We start from the raw sequence: 23,700 nt of genomic DNA on the forward strand, positions 1-23,700 counted from the left end.
CGTGAGCCAGAGCCCCGCCTTAGATGCTGCCCTGGAGTCTGCTCAAGAGTCTCTCTCTGCTTCTCCCTCTGCTCCTCCCGCCGCACCCCTCCACCACCATCCCCTATTCACACACGCACATATGCACGCATATTTTTTTTCTCTCTTTCTCAATAAAAAGTGGTGAGTGGGACCGTCGCAAGTTGTTGGGGCCAGAAGGGTTGTGAGGTAGGGATCAATTCTGATGTGGAGAGAAGGAGCTGAGGTCGTTGGGATGATGGTGCTTAGATGCGGTTCGGGCATTCCTCAGGTCCTAAGGGACCCTGGGATCTCGGGCTGGTTGGTATATCACAGGGAGGATGAGGGTGTTTGCAGAGTGGAATGGGAGAGTCTTCTTCAAGAATAATGAACCCAGAGGCATCCCCTAAGCCGCCGTTACCTCCGAGACGGGTATTTCCTCTAGAGCAGCGGTTCTCAAACTGGCAGGCTCCACATGGCCTGGGAACTCGCTAGAAATGCAGATTCTCGGTTTCTCCCCTTCCCTAACCAACTCCCCCCCGCCCATGACCCACTGAATCAGAACTCTCGGGGTAGGGCCCAGCGTTTCTAGAGTCCCTCTAGATGATCCTAAAGCCCACTCGAGTTTGAGAATCCACTGGTCTAGATTATAATGAAGAGTTGCCTAAGTGAGCCAGATGCAGCGGGAGGAAGGCCTGAGAAACTGAGGCACGGTGCTCGCTCCCCTGTGTGTGTTCAGGGTCAGCGGACGTAGTTTCAGCCTCTGTCCTTTCCAGAGGAATACTGAACCACACCAGACCACTGCTTTGGCACAAGATCACACTTTAGTTCAGAGACACATTTGCATAAATACTTGAAATCCATCCACCTCTGCAGGTGGAAGCCTGAGAAGCCGCGGCTCCCCACCGTCCTGCGACTCTGCAGCCCTTTAGGCGATGGATTTTAATACTGAAGACAGTCCGGGCCTTTCGGAAGACAGCGAGAGGCGCAGCTACGAGCTCTGGCGTTCACCGTCCTCCCCCCACCCCACTCCGTACCTCTCTTGTACTCATTTTTTTCCCCTCTGAGGTAGATTATTTATCGGGGAAACCAAATAGGAAAAAAAAAATTTTTTTTCACTTAACTCTGCTAGTCCTTTGCAAACAGGCGGCGTCTCCTGTTTGGGCCAGTACGTGCATCTTTTAACCTCTGCCCTCCACCTGAGCCCGCGCGGGGCCCAACCCGCCACAGGGTGGACTTCGGGACCTGCTGCCCGCATCCCCTTCTCCCCATCGCGGGTTCACGCCAACCTGGAGCGGCTGCGGCGACGGCGGGCCTGGGGAGGGCCGTGCCACCTGCACAGGTAGGGCCGCCAGAGGGGCTGCCCTGGTGGGCACCCCCGCGCCCCAGTCCACGAGCACGAGCCCGGCCCCGCCCCACCGGCTCACGGCGGGCACGGCTGGCTTCCGCAGGGCTTGGCGTCCTCGGGCTTCAGAGCCTCGCTGCAGGCGGTGGAGGCCTGGCCGTGGGGGTCCCGGCACTCCACGGTGCGCCGCTGCCGGCCGGCTCCGCAGCTGCTGGAGCACTCAGACCAGTCGCCCAGCACCCACTGCGCCGTGAGCAGGGGCTGGATGACGTTGGTGGTTGCCCTCTCCTTGCCGCTCTGCATGCTGAAGTTCACGTCATTGGGCACGAAGAAGGTGTACTTGACTTTGGGGGGAAAGGGCTCGCCCGGGACCGTCAGGAGCTGCACGGTCAGGGGCTCGGGCAGGGGCCGGAAGCTCTGCAGCCGCTCCAGGGTGGCGATGGAACCACTGTATTTAAGGATGGTCCCCTTCAGCAGGATGTCCTGTTCGATGGCCGAGATGGCCAGGTTGCCGTTGAGCAGGTACTGCCCGTCAGCGGTCTTCAGGGCCAGGTAGTTGCCATCGTTCTGGATCCCTGGGTGGCTCCGCTGCTTCACGTCGATGTTAGTGGCGCCGGCTGGGATGGTGACAATGTCATTGTAGCCATAACTGGGACAGGAACAGAAAGACACACTGAGGACCACGGCCACCCAGCCCAGCGCCCCAGGAGGTCAGAGCCCCAGGAGGCCGCCAGGCTGCGCCGCCACAGAGCGCTAGGAGTCCCCGGGGTTCCCAAGAAATGAGCTGCCGAGGCCGACACGAATGTTTGGTACGTCGGGATTCGCAGGGCTTTGTGCTTTGCCTGGGAACTGCGCTTCAAACGAGTGGAGTTTGGATGGGGGCATCTGCACACTGGCGGGGGGGGGGGGCGTCCCAGAAGGGTCTGCAGAGCTGCATCGTGCATCGCTGCTGCCAAACCTGGCAGCTCGTGGCTCCGGCGAGAGCCCAAGCACCTTTGGCCCCTTGCAGTGGAATCAGACTTTGCGCGGCCGCTTCCACACCCCGAGCTCAAACCCGTGTGGAAAAATCTGTTCTGTACCCCAGCCCCGGGACCCGACCAGAATGGACATCTCACGCCACCTCTCAGAGCCAGTCAGTCCCTAGTATTAGGTGACCATGGCCCCAGGGCAGGAGCCGGGGTGATAAAAGCTGCTGCCAGCTGCCTTCCTCCCGGTGCGTCCAGACAGCAGGAGCTGTGAGCCTCTGACGCGACAGCGTGCTGTCTGGGGAACAGGTTTCCACTCTACCGTGGGTCTAGGGCTTTATGTGGGATGGAGAAACCTTCGTGCTGAGCCTTCCTTCTGGGGCAATAGTGTCTGGGTCGCATGGGCTGGGGGGAAAGAAAGATCCAGGACAGACAGGCTCCTCTTGCCTTCTGCCCACGCAGGCGGCGCTCAGGCTAGGGCGGCGTGGAACGCATCCACCGCCACGTACGACTAATGCCCGAGTGTCTGACTATCCCACACCACATGCTCCTTTTTTCTAAACCCTTTGAGTTTAAATTTGAAGACTGCCACGCTGTCTGCTGGGGGCTGGTTCTGCTCTCCGAGCCTGACGATGGGAGAGACAATGGGACACAGAGAGGGACCCAGTGTGGCCACGTGACCTACGGCCTTGCCCTTCCTCTCCCTGGCAGGAAAGAAACAGCCCAGGGACTGAGACACCCGGGTTCTCTTGCTGGCTGTCATTAACCCCCCGTGTGACCTCAGGCAGTTCATGCCATCTTCCTGTGCCTTCGTTTCTTCATCTGAAAATGGGGGATAACGGTATTGGCCACCTGAAGGACTTATTTCAGGAATCACATGAGGCCACAGAAATGAAAGCACTTAAGAAGAGAAATGAAAGCAGGTCAGTACTAGTTGTGGGACCACATGGCTTTGAGATGTGAGACAGTGTCCAGGGTGCTCAGCTTCCTGAAAGCGCTAAGGCCGGCAAGACCCTCCTCTTTGCACCCCCCCCCCTTTTGAAAGATCCACCTGCAGAAGGGATGGCATCGTCAGGTGAAGGGTGAGATGTCCTTCCCAAAACAGGCCTGGAATGCCGCTTTCCCGCAGAGGCCCTGGTTGCTCGGCGTGGCTCTGCTGCTGGGGGACTCAGAGCTGATCCACTGCGACCCTCAGGCGTCTGGCTGCCCCGTGCACTGTCCTCTCTACGGGTCAGACCTTGTGCCAAGTGTCCTGCCCATCTCATGACTCATTAGGATGCTTCTGAGATCGAGGGACTCCCTACGCTTTACCAGGAAGCTAGAGCTCAGGAGTTTGGGCCAGCCGCCCGGGTGATAAGTGGCTGCCACAATTCTCGCTTAGGCCCATGTGATCCTGGAGCCCGTTCCACCCTTCTAGAACCTAGGCAACACAACTCTGGGCAAGACTCACCTGGAGGGGTTGAGGGAACCAGACACCTTCCTGCACGAATTGCCTTTGCCCCCACACACCCCACATTTGTCCAGCTTCCTAGGCGAGTCCACCACGTGGTCACAGCCAGCCTTGACGCACTGGCCACGGACGCAGATGGCCAGAGTCTCCGGCCCACACAGGGTGCCATCGATCACCTGCAGCAGGGAAGCGGGAGGTAACAGTGGGCCTGGGGCGCCCCGAGGCGAAGCCGGTGGCCTTCCCCCCTCACCCCTGGTTCTCAGCTCCGGAAGGATTCTCACCTTGGCCTCGAACACTTTGAATTCACTCCTTCCCCGGGCTCTGCAGAACAGCTTGCAGCGGTCCCGGGGGGATACCCCCGCGTACTTGGGGACCCACTGTAGGAGGGTCCCATCCATGTCAGTGTAGTTGTAGGCATTGTACTTCTCACACTGCTGCTCCCGGAAGCTTTTCCCTACAAAGAGCAAGAAACGGCTCGCAGTTAACATGCCTGGTCGTAGGGGGAGGGCTCTGCGGCCAAAAGGCTGGAATTCAGGGCCCCTTTCTTCCTCCTGGTTTTGACCCAATCCCAGGACACAGGTCCAGTGTGGGCCTGTGTCTGGGCTCAACATTCCTAGACACGCCCGACTGAGGTCCATGTGGCAAGGAAAGGACTGTGCAGCCTCAAGCTGGGCTTTCTGGGAAGAACAGCCTTTCCATCCGGGGAAGAAACCAATTCTAACAGATGAATGAACTTAGTAGGAACACGGGACAATTAAGCTTCACTGATCCATGGAGCATGTTCTCGGGCCCCCGTTAATTGTGCTCTGTTTTGACTTTCTTGGTGACCTTGAACGTGTGGCCGAAGACTCTCAGGTCTACGTCTCTAGTTCTGAACCTGCCCCTATGCCTCGCCTGCTATAATTCTGGGTGTCTCCAGGGCCCCTCCATTTGTAGCAGTGTGATAGCCTCCAGCTCAGCAAAGACCCAACCCCAGACGGCTCCTGCAGTGACTGGTTTAGTTTTCCTCTGGTGGTACCCCCGCAGTCTGCTGTGAGCCCAGCACCTGGGATCCGCTGAACACCTGAGCATCTCCTTCTACTATTTCCAACCTGTCGTTAAGTCCTACACTCTATTCAGGACAGTCTGTGATTTTCAGTGTCTCCTTCCCCCTCTCGCCATCTGAGTCCACCTCCCACCAGCCCGGGGCCTCTCGGTTTCATGCGAGACCTAGTGCACAGCCGCCTCTCCCATCCTGCTGCCTGCTGCTTCCAGAACAATCTGTCAGAAGGAAGACATGTTTTTTTTTTTTTTTTTCCCTTCACAATCCTGAGATTAAACCTGCTCTTACTACTGAGGTTCTCCACCTAGCTGCATCCTTGAATGGCCCGCAGAGACTTTTCAGAGCACACATGGCCATGCTCTACTCCTGAGATTCGGATTCAACACATCTGAGGGGCCTGGGCCCCTTTTTAACAAGCTTCCCCGGGCGACCTGATGGGACAGCCAGCAGGAGGACCTCCAGATACCATTTCAATCTCATAAACCTTTGTTGTGTAGCCTTGAAATGCTAGCATGCTGGTTGACTCCACCCGAGTGAATCCCAGCTGCTCCCAGGCCTCCCCGTCACCGCACTGGCACACGTCCTCCCACACCTCATCACCATCTCCATCCTCCAGGCCTTGCTCAGCCCTAAGTCCCTGTGAAGCTTCTGACCAGCCCAGGCTTTTCCCTCCTCTGAATTCTCCATAAACCTGAGATCTGAGCCTCAGAGATTAGGCTTTAATTGCTTTGTAAAAGGCGTGTGGATCTCTAACTAGACTGCAAGTTCTTTGAGGACAGAGAGCGTGCTTTGTGCGTTTGCACAATGGCATTTCTAACGTCCAGTCTAGTTCAAGCCACATGGGAGGCACTGAAAACCACTTGTTGATTGAGAGGCAGGTCCCCGTGCAACAGAAATCATACTGTCCACCTCGTGCCTTATCTCCATCCCCTCCTCTCTCTGTTTCTCTCTTTGCCCCATTTGCCAGGCGAATCCTCATGATTCCAGGGCGAAGTTTCCAGGGCTGCATGCTATTGCTGGTCCTTCTTGTCTTGCAAAACTGCAAAGCCTACAGATTCCCTCATTAGACACCAACCCAATGTCAGTGTGTCTTTGCACTTGGATGCATCTCTCTTAAAACTCTGCTTGTCTTTTGCTGCCTGCCAATATTTCCTGGAGCTGCACAAAGGGGAATTGGATGGGACAGTGGGGAAAAACGTCTAATGATTCCCTCTCACCAGCTCTGCTGCTACCCCTGCCGCCTCCGAGCTAATGTGTGTGCTTCCTAGCGGGTGCTAGGGGGCAGGAATATATGCCAAGGGGAGGTAGGGGCGGTGCTGCTGCCTGGTGAGGTTCCATCAGGCAGTTGCCACGGCCTCAGGCGAAGATGGGCAACTCTTCTCAGAAGGAATGTGCATTAGAATCAGATTCAGAAACCCTCCCTCCACCCCGGGCTGAATGTTGGCTGGAGAGACAGTGGAGGTTTGGCTCTGACACTTGCTTTGGAAAACACTTCTATTCTGCACACAGACGAGGGTTCAGATGCCTCCAGGAGGATTATTATCCTAGACGCTCGCCCCTCTTCAGAGCTCCCCCCGACTCCCTGATAGGTTTGGTTGGGAATGACAGTCTCTATATCCACGTCGTGGAAGATTGGGGCGGTTTGGTTCCTTGACTTCGCTCACTCTCCTAGCACAATGAGAGCTGTCTCGGGGCTGCTAGGCTTTGCCCTACCACTTGGTGCCTTGCAGAGTCTATTTATGTCTGGATCACAGGAAGGCTCCGCCTCCCGGGACAGCCACCCTACTTCTTGTCCTGGGCTCTGCTGCAGTGACAACAGCAGTGGCTGTCAGTGGTCATTACCATCAGGGGGGCATTCCTCCGTGTGGCAAGATTGATACTTGGCTCTCCGACCCAGGCAGTATCTCCCTCCGTTCTGAGGCTCAGGGTCCGTGCATTCACGGTGTGAAAACTGTACTCCGCCTCCGCAGGTCCGGGAACATTCTCCCCAGGGTCCCCATGGGGCCCAGCCTCCGTCCACCACAGCCTGCAACACACAAGGCCACACTGAGTCAGGAGCAGAGGCGGGGAGGCCTGAGCTCTCCGGGTCACAGAGGTCCCTGGTCCTGACCTCCTCACCTAGTCATGCTCATCCTGGTGGGACGTGTTCAGTAAACTGCCCTAACCATTTGTTAACTATTGTGTGGCTTGCTTGGCTCTTGGATTCTTGAACATAGAGGCTGTGTTGGACTTGTTCACTCTTTCACCCTGGTGTCTAAAACAGTGCCTTGCCAATAGCAAGGTGCTCGATATTAGTTGCTGAATGAAACAACGTTTAATGTGAATAAGGTTGGGTCTGATATAGCAGTTTTCCATCAGGAGCAATTTTATCCTCTAGGGACATGTGGCAATATTTGAAGACAGTTTGGTTGTCACAACTGGGGAGGGCATATGCTGCTGGCCTCTAGTGGGTAGAGGTTGGGGTGCTGCAGAGCATTCAACAACGAGCATCCAACAATGAGATTCCAACAATGAGCACCCAACGATGAATACCCAAGAATGAGCATCCAACAGTGAGCACCCAATGATGAATACCCAAGAATGAACATCCAACAGTGAGCACCCAATGATGAATACCCAAGGATAAGCATCCAACAGTGAGCACCCAATGATGAATACCCAAGAATGAGCATCCAACAGTGAGCACCCAATGATGAATACCCAAGAATGAGCATCCAACAGTGAGCACCCAATGATGAATACCCAAGAATGAGCATCCAACAGTGAGCACCCAATGATGAATACCCAAGAATGAACATCCAACAGTGAGCACCCAATGATGAATACCCAAGAATGAGCATCCAACAGTGAGCACCCAATGATGAATACCCAAGAATGAGCATCCAACAGTGAGCACCCAATGATGAATACCCAAGAATGAGCATCCAACAGTGAGCACCCAATGATGAATACCCAAGAATGAGCATCCAACAGTGAGCACCCAATGATGAATACCCAAGAATGAGCATCCAACAGTGAGCACCCAATGATGAATACCCAAGAATGAGCATCCAACAGTGAGCACCCAATGATGAATACCCAAGAATGAGCATCCAACAGTGAGCACCCAATGATGAATACCCAAGAATGAGCATCCAACAGTGAGCATACAACGATGAATACCCAAGAATGAGCATCCAACAGTGAGCATACAACGATGAATACCCAAGAATGAGCATCCAACAATTAGCACCCAACAACCATCCAATGAGTATCCAACAATGAAGAAGATAGATCCTCACAACCAAGCCTTAATGCAGCCCCAAATGTCTCTAGTGTGAGGTTGAGAAGTCTTGGTTCAAAGGAATAACTGCTGGGAGCTCTTGCTATTGGTCTACCAGCTACAATTTCCAATGGTACCACTCCAAGGCCTGGGAGAAAAATCAGAGTTGCTTCCATCCTTACAATCAACCTAGGAGAACAAAGCTTTGCTCGTGATGGGTTCATATGGTTTTCAAAAGAGAAATAATTTTTAAAAAATGACAGAGGTAATATTTGCTTATATAAAAAAGGAAAAATGCAGAAAAGTATAAAAAAGAAAAACACTTAAAAAAACCCGACTATGCAAATAAAATCCCTGATGTGATTTTCAGCAATAACCTGTCACACTGTTGTTCTGAATAATCATAAAGATGTGATTTTTTTTTTTACATACAGTGTTTTATGACCTGTTTTTTCTTACCCTTAAAAACAGATGATGAACATCATCCCATGATAATTCCATGTCAGACTCTCCCCGCATTGAGCTTGGCTCTGGTGCTGGGGAATGTTGGACAGACCCCGTGCCTTCCCCTTCTCTCTCCTCCCCTCCTCTCAGTAACTTGTGAGGCATGTGCTTTGGGGGGTGAGGGGGCCAGGATGTAGGAGAGCAGCTCAGTGTCTGAAGCAGGGGTGGGGGTAGGGGGGGATGACAAGGGCCTGAAGATCCTGCCCCGGTTCAAGCTTAGGAAGGGGGTGGCTCACCTGGCCCGAGCAGGATCCTGAGCCTCAGGGCAGAGGACACGCCCGTGGGGACAGCCCTGTAGGCGCGAGTGCCCAGGCCACCCTGGTGACTCGGAGCTGGGCCTGGACCAGGCTGTGAAACTCGGCGGATGCTGTTTCATAGGCAGGGCTCGGTGACTCGCAGTAAGAGAAATGTGAGCAGCCTCACAGTTTGGAAGCAGGGCAAAGAAGCGAATCATTTGAAAACCCTTGCTGGCATTGCTTTGGTGTTTCTTGTAAGTTTACTCTGTCCCAGGCCAAGTTTTCTCTGCCTGCTCAGAGACAGCTTCGATCCCTTCTCCCCTCATGGGTATGGAATTCCCACAATGAATCCCACTCTCCTGACCTCTAGAGAGGAGCGCACTCCAACGTGGGTAGGCTACGAATCCTTTTCCCTCAGCTCTCAGATCTCCTGCCGTCACTCTATCTAGCTTATAACGGGATTCACGGGGGCCTCCTTTTAGCGAGTGGCCATGTGCTGGGCCTTGTGCTGGAGCCTTCACACCTATCACCTAGCCCCACAAGCCTTCGGGTCACCTCCAAAGCAGTTCCAAAGGAGGACTTTCCAAAACGCCCTGCGCACTGGTGGCGTCATCCATCTGCTATGAGTACAGCCTCGAAGGGCTCCTCTTGAGTTTGGGTAAATATGCTTTGCTCTGTTTGTTAAAAGATGAATGATTTTACTTACAAGTCATAGTTGCAGCCAGGCCCAAAGTCTCTTAATTCATGGCTCTCAAGTGTGGCTTCCTCTTTGCAAACAGCCCTCCCCACCCCGTCCTCCCACACCCCCGAATGGCCGTCCCTCACCTTGGGCCTGTCCACTTCCTCCTCAGGCAGACAGCTGCCATCTGAGCAGAGGCGCCCAGGCCCACAGGGCGTCCCATCAGCCCACGGCAGGCTGCCGTTCTTCGTGTGGCAAAGGGGCTCGGCGCCATCCGAGTGGCACCAGAGCTGGGCGCAGATGTCCTGCGCGGAGGTGTTGGGGCAGTGGCGGAAACCCAGCCCGAAGATCTGCTTGCACTGCTGGTCCAGCTCGTAGAGGGGCATGCGGCCTGGCAGGTCTGTCGGGAGGGGCAGGGCCGAGGTGGGGGCGTCCAGGAGACAGTCTCCTGAGAAATGGAGGAAAGCAGAGGAACAAGAATGAGGAGCAGGGGTTTCCCTCTCTCAGCTCCCCGGCGGCCTCCCGCATCACACTTGAATTCCTACCGGTGGGCTGGGGGGCCCCGCCATCGTGGTGTCTTTGACCGTCTCATCCATACGAGCTTATCCCATTCTGGACTAGCAGTAGGTAAAATTTTATTAGGACTGAATTTTGGTTGTTGGGATCATTATCCAGAATATCTTCTATCCGCTCAGCGTGTGCCCGGGGGATGCCAGCTAACTGTGACACTAGTCGACGTCACATATACTTGGGGATGGGAATGGGCTTTCAAAGACGGTGGCACGCAAAATAACGCCAGAGGACGGATTTTGGATGATCTGTGATTTTTGTATCATAGGTGTCCCTGTCTGCTTCGATCACGGGGAGAATCAATTGCATTTTCACTGCTTTCCTGAGTCAGTCCAGCTGTGTTAGCCCAGCACGCCCCATCCTGCCCGGCCCTTGCTGCTCGCCCGCCTCCTCGCTGCCTCTTTGCCGTTTCGAGCTCCCACATGGTCTACCTCTCCAGGCCGGGCGCTCTCTTCTCTCCTCTGTTCCACAGTCTTCCATTCCTTCAAGCTCTGTTGACCTCCCTCCTCCACTGGCGCCTTCTCAGGCTAATTCTACTGGCCCCGGGACTCACCGTCTACCTGAGCCCGGCAGCCGGCTCAGGAGGCGCGAGGGACACCCTTCTGCCCGCTGTCCCAGCCTCAACGTCTCTGATGCTTGGGGGACCTCAGCCAGAAGGGGCCCCGGCGCCGAGGCGGCGTAGCAAGCCTGGGGGGGCCCAGCAGGCCTCCAGCGCCGGCGGCCGCCCGGGAAGGAGCCAGGAGCAGCCCGCGCGACACCTACCGTGCCCGCCGTCCAGAAGTTCCGTGAGGTACATGGCACTGCAGGGAGACCAGGGCAGCGTCTTGTTGAGGTGGACGAAGAGGGGTGCCATCATGTGGTGCTTGCCCATGGGCCCGAAGAGCCGTGCGCAGGGCTTGGAGTCGTCGTGGGGCATGCTGAGGACGTGCCCTGGGGTGAGAGAGACCTGAGGTCCACCCCCACCGGCCTCTACTGCCCTCCGGCCCGGCCTGGCCCGCCCCAGGGCCCCCACCCGGCCTCTCGAGGCCGCCACCCTCCGCCGACAGAGGGCCAAGCCTTCACCAGCGACTCACGGGCACGGCCGCCCCCTTCCTCCTTAAACATTCTGGTTTCGGGCCGCACTCTGGGCCTTTCTCTGGCGGAAAGCTTTCCGGGGAACGCTGGGGGCCTCTGCTTTCTGCCCCAGCCTGCCCTAGATCACGCGCACCTCAGCGACCCGCTCGCCCACTCAGCACTCTCCTCACACGGCTCTCCCCAGAGCTCCTACTGCTACCGCCGAGCTTGGGCAAAGCATCTTCACCCGAGCCTTTGTTGCATTTTTGGCATTTTCCTGGTGACCCCGGGCGACGGTCCGAGACACTATTTTAATATTATGGCCTCATGCCCAGGGAGGGGATGGAGAAAGCGCACGATCTCTCTGCACAGGATCACTCTGTCAACATTCTGGGTCGAACCAGGCCAAACGTGAGAGCCGCGTACGCCGCAGACGCCGGGCCGGCCTGGACGTGGAAGGCAGTGCCCTCTGACACAGCACAGTGCGCCTGGCATGGCACGTCTTACCTAGCTCATGGGCCAGGGTGTAGGCCGCCTGGAGCCCCTCATCCTCGATCACAGAGCAGCTCTTGTTGGGGTCACAGATCGTGCCAATGTCCGCCACACCCAGGGTATCACACATGCCCTCCTTCCCGCAGAAGTTCTGCTTGGCGGAGAGAGTGAGGGCATGAGAACACAGAACAGATAGTCTTCCTATTTCTGCTTCTCCTGAGTTGAGGGACATTTTTTTTGGGAGGGGGGGAGATTGAGGGAGGGGGAGAGAGAGAATCTCAAGCAGACTCTGTGCCCAGCACGCAGCCCAACACGGGACTCCATCTCACAACCCCAAGATGACCCAGGAGCGAATCAAGAGTTGGATCCTTAACCAGCTGTGCCACCCAGGTACCCCCGAAAGGAAAAATTTTAAGCCAAAGGCCCTATTTCTTCACAACGGCCCCTGTGTGAGGAAGCCCGTTTCCTTTTCTACATTGGTGCGACCCTACACTGGGGGCTGGCTGGGACTTCGTGTCCTAGAGTTGGCATGTCCCACGGCTGGTTTGGGGAGGCCGGATGACACAGCGGTTGCGAGCACTGACCCTGCAGCAAGACTGCCTAGGCTTGCCTATGGGCGCTACCGCCGTGTGACCAATCGGTGCCTCAGTTTCCCCAGTCGTAAAAGGCGGCTCTGTGGGATTGTCGTGAGGACCCAAGGCGTCAAGAGGGCCTGGCACACGTTATTGGGCTTTCTAGCCACCGGGCAGCTGTCTGTTTCAATTGTCCCAGACGGGAGGGCGGGCTTCCCGATTTGGAGGAACCCTGAGGGTCACCCCCGGTTACCTGCCGCTAGGTTTAACAGTCATTGCAGAGGGCCCTCCTGTCTTCATTCCAACTGCAGCTCTTTTGCTGGGCCGTCTGAGCCCACTTCCTCCGCTATGACCTCAGCAGACAGCTGGTCACAAACTTTTGGAGAAGAGCCCTTACGAGATTCCTCTCCTTCCCTTGCAAATACCTCACACTTGTCCCATGACCCCCTCCTCGTCCTTCCACACACAAGGCTCCTGGCGTCCAGCTGGGGCCAGCGGGGAGCCCCAGCCCATGTTTGGGGAGGCCCAGGCCCCCCCCTTTGACCCGCCCATCCCACCGCCCACAGACCTGTCTGGTGAGCAGAATGGCCGTGTCGAAGTGTTCTGGGTGCCGGTCGCTGGGCTGGTTGAAGCGCCGCTGCCAGTTGCAGAAGTTGCGCAGGGTAAGGCCACCGTTGTCGGACACCTCGGGGCCCCACTTCTCATCTTCCACGATCAGGACTTTGACGACCATCAGGTTGATGGAGTTTCTGATGCTGGGGTGCTTGTAGATTCGGGCTGCCACGGACATGAGCGTCAGGATGTGGTTCTGTCGGGAAGCAGGCAGCAGGGAGAGGGCAGGGTTACGTCTCTGGGCCCGGGGCCTGCCGCCCACTGCCGACACCCCTGGATGTGCGTCCCCGGTGCCAGGCTCGGTGCTGAGCCCTGGATATCCAGCATCTTGCTGGAGACGCACAAAAACCCAGAGGTCCTGGCATTATTTCCCTTGGTTTTACATACAAGAAATCGAGGCTCAGTAGCTGGCCCAGGATCACAAAGCTAATGAGTGTACAGCGAGCACTTGAACCCAGGTGGCCTGGCTCCAAAGCCCGTGCATTTAACATCTTGACCAGCTGCGTGGGCCTGTGCAAATCTAGGTTAGTTAAAATTCAATAAAATTAAAATTACAGTTCCTCTGTCGCACTGGCTACATTTCAAGTACATCAGTAGCCACCTATAGCTCCAGGCTTCTGTATTAAACTGAGCGAACGGGACGTTTCCATCATCCCCAGAAAGTTCCGTGGGGGCTGCACTGGCGACTCTGCCTTAACGTGACACCAATCGCTTCCCTGCCAGCCAATCCCATTCCCTCTCAGTGCTCAGCCCAGAAGCAATTATTTGAGCCTTCAAGGTCAGTAGAACGCATTGAGCGTTTTCCCGGGGCCTGCTGGGGTAACGTGGACTCTCCAGGATGGGCACAGTCGACTCTGGAATCGTCCCAGTCATCGCTCCTAGTAGCCAGGCTGCACCCGTCGGCCAGGGCCACACCTCATTAAGTCCTCATACGAACCCTGTGAAGTGGGCATTGTCATCCGGGGCTTAACAAAGCAGGGAACAGAGGTTCGCACAAGTTAAATGATCTGTGGTCACACAGCTCCCAAGGCCGGGACACCGGCCCAGGCATGTCTGTCCCTGAGGCCTACACCCTTCACGTTAGGTTTCCCAAGTGCCTGACTGCTGGGTGTCCGGACAGCCCCGAAAGGTTGACCCCAGGGGCTTGAGGGGGGTCAGTGGGCCTAACGAGGCCCAGGGGCTGAGGATCACACCTGCTTCCAGTTTTGCCCAGGCCAGCGGAGGGAGTTCGCATCACTGCCCGGCCTCCGTCCTGGCCCTGGGCTGCCAGCTTGTCCCAAGGCTTCGGAGGCGGCCAGATGGAGCTCACTCTCCTGCCTCAGGGACCTCGAGCAGTGAGACCTCTTGGATTCTTTGCAGCCGAGAAAGGGGCAGAGGCACGCAGGCCTTCAGCCGGGAGTGTGGCCAGCTGAGCTGCCGTTCACTCGCCCTGCGCCCCGTTCCCTGGGACACCAGCTCCCCTAAGCTTTTCTTTTCTTTTCTCTCCTGTGCTCTGGAAGGTAGGAGTGGAAGGAGGGGAAAAGAGGGCGAAAGGCTAACGAGGGACTCTCCGCCGGTTGAGGCCACGTGTGGGGGTTCCAGACGAATCCTATTATTTGTGAATGGGATTGGTCTGTTCACCTCGCAGGCAAGGAGCCAGGTATTTTGTAAGCCCTACAAACAGGGGTTGGCAGGTTCCTTAGCGTGTCAAGCACTCTCGCTATGTTTAGGCTGATGTAAACATCTTATCAGCAAAGCTGAAACTTGGCGCTTGCTCCCGGAGCTGGATTCCTGAGGGAAAGAAGCAATCACATCATTATGCAACTGGGGGTGAGGGCTGAGGGCTGGGAGCTCCTGGCCAGGCCCTCACTGCTTCCAGGGTCAGGCCGAGTCTCCTGCTCTCTTGCCCTAGGAAGGGTCCAATCTGATGGGCCAGGGACCAAGTCCTGGCATTTCTTCAGAGGCAACCCGCAACTCTCCGCACAAGACTTCGTCCCTTTGAGTCCCAATTTCACAATCTCAAAACCGGGGGCGGGGGGAGACGATGTTGAGCCGAGAAGGTGTTAAAGTAAGAGATGCCAGCTGCTCGGCGGCAGCGGTCCCGAAGGTCTGGGGTCCCAGGCTGACCGGATCGGGCAGAGGCTCTGGGGCCGTGTGGCTGAGGGGACCGCGCACGGGCCGCGTCCCCAGGCACGTGTTATCAAGGCACACAGGCGTACATTTCTGCACAAAGCATGACTTGAGAGCATTTGGATGTCCTTCTGGTTGCTATTTCATAAGATAATTTCCATGGCAAGATTGCTGCAAGGACCGTGCGGTCCAGTGTTTCTATTAAGATCCCAAATCCTGGTCCTGCTCACCTGCCCTCTTGTCTCGTCTCGCTGAGGTTTTGGGGGTGGGAGGCCCTGCCAATCCCACTGTTTGCTCCTCCAGGGACACATGGCAGGAATGCCTGACGTTCGCAGTACCTCCTATGGTTCCCCGGGGGGAAGGACCTGGTGGGGACCCCAGGGGGCCCTGAGGCCGTGAGCTCCGTTCTCTGCGGGGACCCGGGCTACAAGGCCAGGCCCGACTTCCAGGGCCACAGAGAGAGGGCGCAGGGGCCGGTCGAAGGGAGGGCCCGCCGGCTCAGCCCACCGCTCACTCTGGGCCTCACACAGGTGTGGGCTGCTTGCTGAAGGAGGTGAGCGAGAAGGCGCCCCTGGGGGAGTGGGGCCCCGGCCCAGCAGACAACCTCCAACGACCACGCCAGGGCTGTTGAGCAGCGCGGCCAGGGGCGGTCAAACAACCCTGCTCTCGAATGACTCAGGGACTGCTTGCCCTTCATTCTCACTAGGAAAAGACACGGCACTTTTTAAAGGGGGTCTCCTTCTCTACCGGTGCCCCTGAGGCCACCTGAAAAGAAGAGAAGGAAATGCCCTGGCCAGTAGGCTGCGACACAGGCCTCTTGGATTCTTCGTGAGACAACTAAGGAGATCCGTCCCCCAGAGCACCCGTGGAGCAGGAGCCAACTGCGGTGGGAGGTGGGAGTCTGGGCCCGGGCCACACGCACTTCCAGCAGCTCCTTCTGCTCAGCGTCACCCCTGCCTTGCTCCTTTGCTCTTCACGCGTGGGTCCCATTGCTTCGCCCTGCAGCTCGCCTGGGAGGGCAAGGAGAGGAAGAGAGGCGACACGGACACCTTCTGGCCTCAGCAACTGGTGCCATCCTTTTCGTACTGGGGGGGGTGGGGTGTCTCTAGGGCCTGAGGTGAGAAGCAAAGGAGGGTAAGGAAGCAAGTGGAGAGAAGAGAGGCTCCTGCACTGACGTCCTTCATCTCTCCTTGTTCCCCAAACAGCCAGGGACAGTGTGAGCTCTCGGAAGGTACCAGCACTTACCCGACCCAAGGGGGCCACGCTCGAACACCCTGCGCCGAGCATTCTGGAAAGGAAGGCCTCCCTGCGGGACAGCGGAGCTAACCTGGCGGTGGGCTGGGAGGGCCTGTGACCACACTGCCCTCCGACTCTGACCGACACCACTGCCCAAGGCGACGCTGGTATTCCCGACGCTTTGTTGAGCACCTACTATGTGCCAGGAGCTGGGTCAGGCGCTTTCCGTATTTTACTGTGTCCTCAAGGCAGTGCCGGGACATTGGTGTAACTCTTCCAGGAATCGAGACACAGGGAACCTGGGAACTTGCTCCGGGACACCCAACTCATTTCGATTACCCTTCAGGGACTACGCGCTCCGTCACCACACCGACTGCCACCTATCCCTGCTCCTACAAGGACAGCTAAGGCATAGCCAAAACAGACCCAAAGCACGCCAGCGAACAAGCCTTCCCCTGGCATTGTTTTTCCCCGGGAGGCAGAAGCAGCAAACCAAAGACCTTTGCATATTGAGGCATTTTCTTCGGGAAGAGCTTCGTGTCGTTGATTCTGATGGGAGCAGAGAAGAGAGACGGGAAAGACTCATTCTCTTGCCAAGAGGGAAACACAACTTCCGGGGATATGACACTTGTCTTTCTCCCACAGGGACATAGGCAGCGACAGAGCGAGTGGGCCATGTGTCTGTTTCTGCTATTATCCAAACCAGGACGCTTTTGAGCGTGAAGACGATGCTCTTAATAATCATGCCAGAACAGGCCCCAACCGGGACGGCGCTGGGCACACTGGGGAATGTGGTCCCTTTAGCATCAGGGCTTGTGGGAGTCACTTTCCCAGAGGATATGGGGAAGGGGGGATGGGCTGGCTGTGGTGGAACCCTTTCCTGAAATCACTTGGTGGTAGCCGGACATCCCGGGAATCCTCCGGTCTCCTCCGGAAACGAGGAGTGCCCTCCTAGGACCCTCTCTGCTGAGCAAAGAATTCAGAGCTCAGCTGGCAGCGGAGACACCGGCAGGACGGATTTCGGGTGTGAGCGTGGGGCACAGCTCAGCCCCCCACTCACTGCTGTCCCGCTGCAGGTCCATCCAGGCATCCGAGCGAGCGGCAGCCGGATGCAGACAGAGTTAATGGCCTCTTCCGAGGTGGTCCTTCCTTTCAGAAAGCCCCCTTTGTCTGAGCGCATTAACTCTGAAACCAGATAAGAAGGTGGGAGGCAGGGGCCCCTCTGTCAAGGGATTAAGTGAACTCAAGTGTACAGAGTTCTGGAAAACTTCATTGTCGCTTCCCAGTGTGACCCGCCTCGAGCGTGGCTAATTCTTTCTCTTGGCCTTGGAGGCGGTTTCTTCCCAGGATAGGGCCTCCCACCTTGGCCGGGCATCTTTGAACTGTTGGATTCAATGACCCCTTCCCACAAGACAGACAAGCGTAGGGGGGTAAGCAGAGCCACAGAGTCACAGACCCTCCTCGTGCTAAAAAGCCTCCCCGCACAATAAAAACGACACTGCCCTCGGGTTCAGGAGACTTGGGCCGTGACCCAGCCCGGCCGTTCACTAGCTGTGTGACTTGGAGAAAGTCACAGATTCCCTTGTGAGCTGCACCGTCTTCCTCTGCCTCTCTCACAGGTTTCTTTGCTGAGGTGATGCATGCAAACCACTGTGCAAACTGCACAAACTCAGAGGGTGGCTTCCCCAAGGAGCGCCGAACTCTCTAGAAGCCTCATCAAGAAGCAGCTTCATTGATGCTTACATGAATCCTGATGACCTAGTAGCCCAGGTATCTGGCTTCACAGATGAGGAAATGCAAGCCCTCAAGGGGAGGGGTGGGCAAAGTCTCTTCCTCCTTACTTTACACCCCTAGTTGTTAAAACACCCCAAAGTGCCTTCCGTCTGCCTGAATGAAGTCTCCAGGAGACTCCTTGGAGAGCTGCTTTAAAGAACTGGGTTCTATTTTGAGGAGAAGGTCTGGGCAGGCAAGGTCTTGGGGAACTGGAACTTGACATTCATTCTGGTCTTGGCTGAGCTCATGGACCTGTTTAGGAAGCCCAGGGGACTGAGCTGAGAAGTTCAAGTCGATCCTGTGGCATCTCCACAGCTGGTGAGCAGTCGAAGCAGAGGGGTCAGCGGGAGGTCATAGAAGCAGCCGTGCCTCATGCCCCATCCCAGCATGGTGACAGCAAGGGTGTAAATGGGGTGTGACATAATGAGACCAAGGTGGGGGGTGATGCAGCTGATCCAGCTGAGAGAGCACTTTTCCTTCAGGTGTTAAGCCCTGGAAGTAGGTACCCTAGGGAGAGGACCTCAGCCTACACAGGGTCTGATGTGCTCTTCTGACCCACATAGGCTGGCTGGCCGCACAGTGTGTGTGAATGGTCCAGAAATGGCATATGTGGAGGGGGAGGGGAGGGGACAAGCATGCACCGGTCACCTGGCCAGAGATCTGTAAGGGCGCAAGCCCTTCCAGGTGTCTCTGTGAAGACCCAGCCCAGCCAAATACATCCTTCAGGCAAATACCCAGGATCTTAAGTAACTACGTGATGGGCTGGGAGAGCTGGATGGTAGGAGGGTGCCAGAGAAAACATTTTGGCTCTGAAGCCTGAAAAGTAATTACTCTTTCTGCTGCTCTTCTGTGGTCTTGTGGTCTTTCCTACCTCCTGGTTCCTAGGCAGATGTTCGGACACCGGTCCATGCACGCACGGGGAGGGACCCAAGCGTCTCAGCTCTGGGTTTGCAACGACTGTAGTCCCGCCTCTCTCCGGTAGAGCCCCCTGGTAGCCAGGCGTGGTGGTCCTAACGTGCCTAACAGTGGGAGAAGCCCCGCCAGCCACCCCCTTGAGGCCTTGCTTGGGGAAGGGGAGTCAGAGGAGTCTGCTGATGCCTCCCCCTGCTCTCAGGGTAGTCAGGGAAGCAGACACTCAATCATCACTGCCCCCAAACCACCCACTGGCAAGACCACAGTGATGGCTCAAAGCTGCCTTACTGAGTTCTGAGAGAGGCGGGTACGACAACAGTGTGCCGAGGAGCCTGTTCCTGCGGGAGCCAGAGAAGCAGCCACGCGGACCTCTGACCCCCCCTTCCCCCCCCCCCCCCCCCCGCTCTCCTCATGCTTCCACCTAGATGCATTTCCCGGTGATGGCAGAGTCATAAAGATGCCGTGCATCATCTAGACTGTTCTGCGCAGGTGACGCGGAAGCACTGGTACCCCCAACAGCCGGACCTAGGCTGAGCCTAGAACAGGGTCACTAGCCAAGGTGGTCATTGTTGAAAAAAAAAAGCATTACCCGAGGGGCGGCAGTGGCCAGGATCCCTGCGGCAGGCATCTATGACCTGTGGCAGGTCAAGTCTTCTCTACCTAGCGCACCTCTGGGTTTGTGCTCCCTGGGAAGAGGGAGGACGGTGCTCTCCAGGAGCCCTGGCACTGCCCCCTCCCTGTCGCTGGGGGAGGTGTTGGGCGCAGGGGGACACAGGCTCCTCCTGCTGCGGTCCTCCTCGGCACCACCTCTGAATCTAGTTAGACACGGTCTGGCGACAGGAGCTGTCCCCCGAGCTCTATTTTCCTGCCCAGGCTCAGCAGAGGGCCGCGTCTGGGGCGGACCACGCAGGAACAGTAACTGGAGGAGTTCGCTGCCCCACTCCCGTCTCCCCTCCCTTTTCCACTGAAACTTCAGTTTCCCAGGCTGAGCCCCCAGGCAGAAATTCTGTTCCCCTCCCTTTCTGTGCTGATGCTGGCACTGCCAGGATCCGCCGGGGCTGCGTGCCAGGTTGGCAAGGTAGCCCCTGCCCCTTGATCAGAACCAGCTGGGCGTGCAGAGGTTCCAGGTTCAACTCCCTCCCAACAACATCTTTTACTCCTGGCAGCCCCAGTTGTGGTCCCGGAGGGGATGAAACAGACACATCCTTGGTCCCCGCTGACCCTCGGGGCTGGGGGGCGGGTGTGTGGATGGGGGGGGGGGGAGCATCTCTCAGGTCTGGAGACAGCAGAGGGCTGAGAAATGGATGCTCTTCCAGAGTGTCCACCTCTGTGGGGGAGAGGCAGGTGCCCCGCGGAGGAGGGGGTGGGGTTCGGAGCCCACTTTGAGCCCAGTGTGCCAAGCCCCGAAGGAGATTCAGCGGGTGCGGGCCTCCACCCTAGAGTGCAGGGCCTGGGGGAGGGGGCAGCCCGGGGTGGGCAGGGGAGGGGGCAGAGGTTAGGGGAGGCCAACCTCGGCTGGCTGCTTGGGGTCGCCTCCTGTAGTCGGAGGAGCTGGACGCGGGGTGTGTGTGGGGGGGAGTTTGGAGGCTCCGGGGGAGGGTGGGGGGCCTGGGGCCGAGCGCGCCTACCTGCAGGTCGGCTCCGTAGAAGGCGGCCATGGACGCATCGGCCACCAGCAGCGTCTCCACGAAGCGAGCCTCGGACACGAAGCGCTTGGCTCTGCCGGTGGCGCCCAGGGGTGGGGGCGGCTCGCTGGCGCCCGGCGCGGCCTCGTCGTCCCGCTCCCCGTCCTCCGCGTCCTCCGCGTCCTCCGCCCGCCCGGGGGGCCCCCAGCGCTGCAGGCGGTGCGGCCGGAGCAGCGAGCGCCCCGCGCCCTGCGGCTGGATGGTGAACTCCTCGCCGCGCAGCAGGAACGAGCCGCTCAGGCCCCCGCACAGGCTGACGGCCGCCAGCGACCCGGGCGCGCCGTCCACGGTGCCCGAGAAGAAGCAGCGGCGCAGCCCCGGGCCGCCCCCGGCCCCGGCCCCGGCCCCCGCCCCGGCCCCCGCCCCGGCCCCCGCCGCGCGCCCGCGCCCCCCGCCCCCCAGGCGCTCGATGCGCAGCCGGGGCGCCAGGAAGCTGGCGTCGGGCGCCAGGCGCAGCACGAAGCGCCGGCCGAAGGCGGACAGGTGGAGCGCGAGCTCGCCCGCGCCGCTGCCCGGCAACCGCGTGGGCTGCACCAGCGCCGAGGCCGGGCCCCGAGCGCCGGGCCGGGCCGGGGCGCCGCGGGCGGGCGGCGGCGGCGGCGGCAGCAGCAGCAGCAGCAGCAGCAGCGGCGGCGGCGGCCACCGGGGGGCGGCGCGGGGCATGGGGGCTCCGGGGGCGCGCGGCCCGGCCGGGCAGGTGCGGGCAGGCGCGGGGGGCGCGGGGCGCGGGGCGCGGGGCGCGCGGGGCGCGGGGGGCGCGGCGGGGCGAGGCGGGGCCGCTCGCGGGCGCCAAGGCCGGGGTCCGGCCGCTCCTCCCGCTGCCGCCGCCCGCCCGCCCGCGCGGCCCGCGTATTTATACCGCCCTCCCGGCTTTGACCTAAGAGGTTTATTTTTGATCCCTCACTATTCCCGTTTCCCCTCCCCTGGGATCAGAGAGAGAAACCGAAAAAGAGGGAGCGACGGAGGAGAGAGAGAGAGAGAGAGAGAGAGAGAGAGAGAGAGAGAGAGAAATTTTGGATGAAATGTAAAACCAATCAGCAGCCGGCAGGCCTCGCCCCCCCACCCCCTCCGCGGGTGTCAACTCCAGCTCGCTTCCCCTTCCCCCTGCGCGGCCCGTTAACTCCTGCGGTGCTGGGCCGGCCCTGCCTGCTCCCTAAGGCCTCCCGCAGGCTCCTGCCCCCCCCCCCCGCGCCCGCGCCCCATCCCTGCGGAGCCACTCTGGGGGTCCCATGGGGAGCACACAGGGGTCGCGCCGCAGTCACGCTCCCCACCCGAACCCACATTTCCGCAGCGAGCTGGGGATGGGGGGAGACGCCAGCTGCCCAACACAGCCCCGGGGCCCTGCTCCCTGCCTCGTCCAGGGGCTGCAGGGCCGAGCCCAGCTCGGGGTGTGTTTGGGGGGGTGTGGGGTCACCAGGGGTGCGGCTGCAGCAGCGTGGCCGCCCCCCGGGGCAAGCAGCTCTTCGGGAACTGCACGGTGGGCCCTGAAAACCTGATTGGAATGCTGCTCAGTGTCTGGGGGGCTTCCCGAAAGGTGGCAAGCTCCCCCTCAGGGCGCTGGCCTCAGCCGGGGGTACAGATGTGTGAGAACGGATTCCTTCTGTCCCAGCCTGCCATCTGCGCCCCCAGGAGGAGAGGGGGCTGCGGCCCAGAGACAGAGGAGTGGGCACGGCCTAGTCTCCACCAAGGACCACAAAAGGCAGCCCATACTGGCACCCCAGTTTCACGGGACAGCCCTGAACCGTGTCCAGTGTCTTGTTCTAAGTATAGGCTCTCCAGCCGCCCCTCTCTACCCTTGCCCCGTTGTCAGTGCGGGACACTCCCCTGCATCAGGACCTTTAGGGCCTTTGCCAGCCCACCTGCACCCAGCCACCCAGTTCCCTGCCCTGTGCTGGGGGTCCTGACAGTTTGGCGACCTTCCTGCAGCTTTTTAGCCCATAGAGCTGGTGGCTATGAGACCCTCAGGGCCTGTCGCCTCCAAAGGGGAGGCCCTCACAAATACAAAAGTCCATTTGTGACTCCAGAATCTGGGGCAAACCCCGCCAAATTCCCTCCAAGTGTCCCCCTCTGTCTACTTTCCCAGAAACACGGAGGGATGGCTTTCAGTTAGAGGAAAGGATGAGCTAAGCAAGCCGTGGGATTGTTTTCCCCGGATAATTTACAAGATAGGAGTAACTCGAGGCTCGGGTGTTTCAGTGAAACACTTCTGGAGAGGGGGGTATGGAAAGAGTGGCCTCTACAATCCTTTTCCAAAAATGAGCAAGATGCTGCATCCCAGCACGACTGTGTGACAGCCTGGGAGAGTCTGACCTGGAGAAGCAATGCGTAATCCTGTTTGTAATGTTTCGTTCGTTGGTCTTTGCTTCTTAAAGCCCCTTATCACCATCTCCCCAGAGCAAAACTCCTGATTCTCGGGAGCAGTTATGTCCTATGCATTTCCCTTCTTTTTCAAACTCTGTAATAATCATCTGACAGGAGAGGGATGGGGCCGTCGCGCTCCATACCCCTTTCTCTCCTCCGGAATATATTAATAAGTGCAGGCCGGAGACTTTTCCAGACCAGAGAGTCTTGAATGTCCGTCGAGCCCTCTGGTCTCCGTTGGGAAGGCGCTCTGGAAATTATTTATTTTTTCAATAGAATGTAATGCCCCTAAAGACAGCCCTTTGGAGAGAGAAGTCAGACAGTGATCTGGGGACTTTATCCTGCCCCATCTCAACAATAACAACAGCTGCTGGCTGGCTCACTGCTGGGTGAGTCTGCAGGGCTGCCCCCTCCTGGATTCATACCCAGGAGAGAGATGCGCCTTGCTCCTTAACTTCCAGGGTGGCACCTGCCACTTGCCGAGTGACCTCAAGGTGTCAGGCTTGCCTTAGTTATGCTGAAACCCAGTGCGCGCCCTAGCCCCGGGGACCCACTTAGGGTCCCTGGTGTGTGGTGAAAGCCCTTAGGAAAATGGTAGATGAAAACAGTACAACAAAACAAATACCAACCAACCGACCGACCGGCGAAAATCCCAGAGGGGTGTTCTGCTAATTCTGGATTCCCTACATTATCACATTCTTTCCCAAAGTATGTAATTACAGCAGGGGGTGGCAGCAGACTTGGGCCCATCGGCTGAATCCTACACTACCCCTTTCTGTAGGGCCCACAAGCTATGAATGGCGTTAACATTTTTTAAATGGTTGGAAAAAATGAAAAAAAAAATT

General features: G+C 58.0%; 1 protein-coding gene across 1 annotated transcript; it reads right to left on the reverse strand.

Moving 5' to 3' along the window:
• Nucleotides 1-802: 802 nt before the first annotated feature.
• Nucleotides 803-21,157, reverse strand: ADAMTS8 (ADAM metallopeptidase with thrombospondin type 1 motif 8). Its single transcript, XM_072813716.1, has 9 exons — nucleotides 20,438-21,157; nucleotides 12,736-12,975; nucleotides 11,611-11,746; nucleotides 10,813-10,980; nucleotides 9,627-9,928; nucleotides 6,642-6,825; nucleotides 4,039-4,211; nucleotides 3,758-3,933; nucleotides 803-1,991 (listed from the first exon to the last, which is right to left on the reverse strand). Exons 1-9 carry the CDS (start codon nucleotides 21,155-21,157, stop codon nucleotides 1,421-1,423), a joined length of 2,670 nt encoding a protein of 889 aa, XP_072669817.1. The 3' UTR covers nucleotides 803-1,420.
• Nucleotides 21,158-23,700: the final 2,543 nt, after the last annotated feature.

Source organism: Canis lupus, chromosome 3, assembly GCF_048164855.1.
Source record: "Canis lupus baileyi chromosome 3, mCanLup2.hap1, whole genome shotgun sequence".
NCBI classification, from domain to species: domain Eukaryota; kingdom Metazoa; phylum Chordata; class Mammalia; order Carnivora; family Canidae; genus Canis; species Canis lupus.